This window comes from Pristis pectinata, unplaced genomic scaffold (genome assembly GCF_009764475.1).
Source record: "Pristis pectinata isolate sPriPec2 unplaced genomic scaffold, sPriPec2.1.pri scaffold_130_arrow_ctg1, whole genome shotgun sequence".
Classification (NCBI taxonomy): domain Eukaryota; kingdom Metazoa; phylum Chordata; class Chondrichthyes; order Rhinopristiformes; family Pristidae; genus Pristis; species Pristis pectinata.
The window spans coordinates 31846-37378 of record NW_026262474.1 but is presented as its reverse complement, the minus strand read 5'-3'; the positions used below and the strand labels follow the sequence as shown (position 1 = coordinate 37378).

Here is a 5533-nt window from a genome sequence, read left to right as displayed (position 1 = left end):
GGCGCTCGGCGGGTAATGTCCCCCCCCCTCCGCCGCCTCCGCCTCTGACTGTCGACGCTCTGCTGTTTGATTGCGGCAGGGTGATGTTTTTAAGTCAGGCGGTCGCGCCGGGCTGCTGCAGGCAGGACCCCGATCCCCGCGCGGTGGCGTGGCGGTGACGTCACCGCGCTGGGGGGTGCGGGGCGGGGCCGGATGTCAATCACCCGCAGCGGCCAATCAGAGCGGGAGGCTCCCTGGCTCTTGGTCCCTCCCTCTCAATGACCCCTGACTCCACCCCTTGACCCCGCCTATTCATGAACCAGACCACCCTTTGACCCCGCCCACCACCTCCTCGTGACTCCAATCCTGTCTGCCCCTTGACCTCTACCCACCCGCTCATGACCTTGACTCTGCCCCTTGACCTCTACCTACCCGCTCATGACCTTGACTCTGCCCCTTGACCCCAATGTCTCAGGACTTCAACCCAGATCCTCAACCACCTCCTTGTGACTCCAACCTTGCCCCTTGACCTTACCCATGGCCCTGTCCACGACCCTTGACCCCCCCACCCTGCCCCTGACCGTCCACCCTGCACCCCACCCTCTCATGACCCCACCCTGCACCCGTCCCCTGCTGCCTGTGACCCCACCTCGTGCTCCACCCCCACCCATGGGCCCCTCAGTGGATGGAGGGGTGTTTCTGTGTGTGGGTGGGGGGAGGTAACTGTGTGGTAGGTTGGGGTGGACACGTGTGGAGGGAGGGGGGGGGCTGCTCAATAGGTGGGGCATCTGCCAGTGGTTGGGGCTGGTTTGGTGCAGGTAGGAGGGGCATTTGTCAGTAGTCTCTTGAGGCATGTGGGCTGGAGGGGTATTTGCACACGGATATTTGGGTGATGGTGAGAGGGGTATTTGGAGGGGGGGTGGAGTATTTATGTAGAGAAGGTTGGGTTTGCGACCGGTAGTGAGGGGTATTTGTGCCAGGTTGGGAGGGGAGTATTTGCATGTGGGCTGGGGGGGTGGTTTGAAATTGGGTAGTTGGGCATGTGGGAAGGGTATTTGGGCAGATTGGAGGTACTTGTGTAAGGATGGGGGTATTTGTGTGAGGATGGGGGTATTTGAGTTTCCCGGGGGGTATTTGGGAGGGGATGGGTGGGTTATTTGAGCATTGGGGAGTCTCTGTGTGATGGGGTATATTTGAGTCTCTCAGGGGTATTTGGGGGTGGGACGGAGGGTGAGGTGAGGGTGCAGGCTGACTGACCCTCCTCTCCTCTCCTCTCCTGGGGCAGGGCTCCAGCCATGTCCACCACAAGGAGGGCCCTGATTGGAGTGTGCCAGCTCACCTCGACCGCAGACAAGGAGCACAACTTCAGGCAGTGCCGGCAGCTGGTGAGGGAGGGAGCAGCCCGAGGGGTCCGCATGCTGTTCCTGCCCGAGGCCTTCGATCACATCGCGCCCAGCACCGAGGAGACACTGCACCTCGCCGACAGCCTGCAGGGCGAGCTGGTGGGGAGGTACCGGCAGCTGGCCAGGTAGTGGGCAGATAGTCCCCCTGTATGCCCCTCACCGTGCCTCTGCACCCCCTGTACATCCAAACCTCCGTCCCTCCGCAATGCCTGTATTTCTCCCCTCACCTCTCCCCCTCTCTCTCTCCCCCTCTCTCTCTCCCCCCTCTCTCTCCCCCCTCTCTCTCTCCCCCCTCTCTCTCTCCCCCCTCTCTCTCTCCCCCCTCTCTCTCTCTCCCCCCTCCTCTCTCCCCCCTCCTCTCTCTCTCCCTCCCCCCTCTCTCTTCCCCCACTCTCTCTCTCCGCCCCTCCCCTCTCTCTCTTCCCCCTCCCTCCTCCACTCCCTTCTCCCCTCCCCCCTCCCTCCACTCACGACTGGTGTCTGTCCCTCGGCAGGGAGACCGGACTCTGGCTGTCCCTGGGAGGGTTCCACGAGCGAGGGCCAGACTGGGCCCAGGACCGGCGAATCTACAACACCCACCTCCTGCTCGATGACTCGGGTAAGGGGTGGGGGGTGGGGGGGGGAGAGGGCCGTGCAGGGTGGGTGTACGGGAGCCGGGAGGGGTGGGGGTGATGACCCTGTGTCCGGGCGCACACACCAACCTGCTGCACGTCTGCTGGCTTGGACATGGACACTAGAAAGTTGTAACTCTCTGGGGACTTCACACGTTGATGGTTTGTGTCACTGGGTGGGTGTGACAGGGGGTGGGTGGAGTGGGGGGAGATCAGCACCAGGGACACACCCCTACAACATATGTTAATCCTGGTGTCTTTAGGACAGACTGCTGGACTCTATCGAAAGACCCACCTGTTCGATGTGGATCTCCCAGGGCAGGTCTCGCTCAAAGAGAGCAGCTTCACCATCCCGGGACCACGGATTGAGCCTCCCGTTACAACCCCAATTGGGAAGGTAAGTGGGACAGGACGTGACGGGACGGTGTAGAGGGAGCTTCACCCTGTGTGTGACCCGTGCCCTGGGAGTGTGTGACGGGACAGTGTAGAGGGAGCTTCACCCTGTGTCTGACCCGTGCCCTGGGAGTGTGTGACGGGACGGTGCAGAGGGAGCTTCACCCTGTGTCTGACCCGTGCCCTGGGAGTGTGTGACGGGACGGTGCAGAGGGAGCTTCACCCTGTGTCTGACCCGTGCCCTGGGAGTGTGTGACGGGACGGTGTAGAGGGAGCTTCACCCTGTGTCTGACCCGTGCCCTGGGAGTGTGTGACGGGACAGTGTAGAGCGAGCTTCACCTTGTGTCTGACCCGTGCCCTGGGAGTGTGTGACGGGACGGTGCAGAGGGAGCTTCACTCTGAGTCTAACTTCTGCTGTTCTTCCCTTCCGTAGATTGGACTTGCTATTTGTTATGATCTTCGGTTCCCAGAAATATCTCGGGCCCTTGCTGATGCCGGAGCAGAAATTCTCACATTCCCATCAGCTTTTACATTAACGACTGGCATGGCACATTGGGAGGTCAGTTTTCATGAAAGTAATTTCATTATGTCAAATTTCAGGTGTGAGGGAACGTTCCTTCAATAGTGATCTCAGTGTGTGTGTGAGCCCAGATATGAGGGAACGTTCCTTCAATAGTGATCTCAGTGTGTGTGATGGTGTCTGGACTGTCCCTCCTACGCTGCGACCACTGTTGCTCTGCATTGTTGCTCTGTCACTGACCCCCTGGTCTCTGCATGCTCCGGCTGCATTGTTGCTCTGCCGCTGACCTCCCGCTCTCTCCCGCAGCCTCTCCTGCGGAGCAGGGCCATCGAGACGCAGTGCTACGTGGTGGCTGCTGCCCAGACCGGCCGTCACAATGACCGGCGCTCGTCCTTCGGACACTCCATGGTGGTGGACCCCTGGGGATGTGTGGTGGCCCAGTGCGGACAGGGTCCTGGTCTCTGCTGCGCCGAGATCGACCTGGACTACCTGCAGCGGGTGCGCCGACAGATGCCCGTGATCCAGCACCGGCGACACGACCTGTACAGGACGGTGGGTGTCCACCCGCACTCGGGGGCAGACCTCTGACACTCTGCCCGGCTGGCTGGAGCTCCCTCCTCACTGGCTGTTCCCCATCTGCTCTCCTCATACACTCTCTGACCACCAGAACTGTCCGTGTTCGTCAGATCGTCCCCCCCGCCGCTGTCAATAAAGGAAGTGTTATCAGGGGCTCTCTGTTTGAGACTGGCAGACGGGGTGAAGTGGGGGAGAGTTGGGCGGTGGGAGGGAGAGAGGGAGAGAGCGAATCTGTGTGCGCAATGGTGGCAGGGAGACAGTGTGTGAGAGAGATTGCGAGAGCCTCTGTGTTCACACAATCTGTGTGCGTGAAGGAGAGTCTGAGGGTGTGTGTGTGCACCTGTGTACATCCATCTCTCTGGATCCACCTCCCTGCCACCCACCCGTGTGTCATCACCAAACTCGGTCATCAGACACAGAAGGCTTTTGGCACGCTGGCCTTCATCGGTCAGGGCACGTTGGGACGTCACGTTACAGTTGTACAAGATGTCGGTGAGGCCGCATTTGGAATATCGTGTTCAGTTTTGGTCGCCCTGCTATAGGAAATACGCCATTAAGTGGAAAGAGTGCAGAGGAGATTTACGAGGATGTTGCCGGGACTCGAGGGACTGAGTTATGGAGAGAGGTTGGGGCTTTTTACATTGGAGCGTAGGAGACTGAGGGGTGATCTTACAGACGTGTATAACATAATGAGGGGAACAGATGGGGTTGGGGAATCAAGAACTAGAGGGCACAGGTTTAAGGCGAGAGGGGAGAGATTTAATAGGAACCTGAGGGACAACTTTTTCACCCAGAGGGTGGTCAGTGTGTGCAATGAGCTGCCAGAGGAAGTGGTTGAGGCAGGTACAGTAACAACATTTAGAAGATACTTGGACAGGTACGTGGAGAGGAAAGGTTTAGAGGGATTTGGGCCAAACACGGGCACATGGGCCTGGCTCAGATGGGAGTCTCAGTTGGCCCGGACCAGTTGGGCCGAAGGGCCTGTGTCCGTGCTGTCTGACTCTGTAAGACACTTGGACCATCATTGACGTAGACGGTGAAGAGTTGGGGCCCCAGTACTTATCCCTGCTGTACCCATTTGTCCCGACCTGGACATGTTTATTCCTGCTGTTTCCTGTCCGTTAACCAGTCATAGATCCACATCGATCAATTGCCACCAGTATCCTGTTCTCTACTTTTGTTTAGTTATCTCTCGTGTGCACCTTATCAAGGGCCTCATGAATGTTCAAACACACTACATCAGCCTTATCTATTCAATGGTTACAACCTGAACAAACTCCAACGAGTTTGTCTAGCGTGATTTCCCTTTGATCATTCCGCACTGACTCTGCCCTGTTCCATTATTACTTTCCACGTGCGCTGGGCTGAGAAGTCCCAGCAGTTCCCTGCAACTGAACCCCTCTATCTCCTTCCATTTGCTGCCTGTGTGGGGAGGTTGCTGGGATCTATTAAACACATGCCTCCACAGACACCTCCTTCATACCCTGGACTGCACGGCATCTGGTCCTGGGGCGTATCGCCTTTCAGTCCCACTCATTTCTCCAGCAATGAGGTTCATCCTATTGCTGATTTCTTTCCACTCTTCACTCACTCTTAAACTGTTGGTCTCCATCATTTACACAGAACATTTACATAGAACATTACAACACAGTACAGGCCCTTCAGCCCATGATGTGCCAACATTTTATCCTGCTCTAAGATCTATCTAACCCTTCCCTCCCACAAAGCCCCCCATTTCTCTATCATTCATGTGTCTATCTAAGAGTCTCTTAAATGTCCCTAATGTATCTGCCCCCACAACCTCTGCCGGCAGTGCGTTCCACGCATCCACCACTCTCTGTGTAAAAAAAAAACTTACTTCTGATATCCCCCCGTATCTTCCTCCAATCACCTCGTGTTATCCATTGTTGCCCTGGGAAAAAGTCTGTGACTGTCCACTCAATCTATGCCTCTTATCATCTTGTACACCTCTATGAAGTCACCTCTCACCCTCCTTTTCTCCAAAGTGAAAAGCCCCAGCTCACTCCACCTATCCTCATAAGACATGCTCT

The 5533-nt window shown here is 57.2% G+C and overlaps 1 protein-coding gene across 2 annotated transcripts; it reads left to right on the top strand.

Moving 5' to 3' along the window:
* The first annotated feature begins 7 nt into the window (after positions 1-7).
* On the top strand, positions 8-3653 carry nit1 (nitrilase 1). Of its 2 annotated transcripts, none has more exons than XM_052009825.1 (6): positions 8-12; positions 1265-1507; positions 1877-1980; positions 2257-2390; positions 2820-2945; positions 3213-3653. In XM_052009825.1, exons 2-6 carry the CDS (start codon positions 1275-1277, stop codon positions 3492-3494), a joined length of 879 nt encoding a protein of 292 aa, XP_051865785.1. In that variant the 5' UTR covers positions 8-12; positions 1265-1274; the 3' UTR covers positions 3495-3653. The 2 variants fall into 2 exon arrangements, with proteins under 2 accessions (XP_051865785.1, XP_051865784.1); XM_052009824.1 differs by lacking the exon at positions 8-12 and adding an exon at positions 127-709.
* The last annotated feature ends 1880 nt before the right edge of the window (positions 3654-5533 follow it).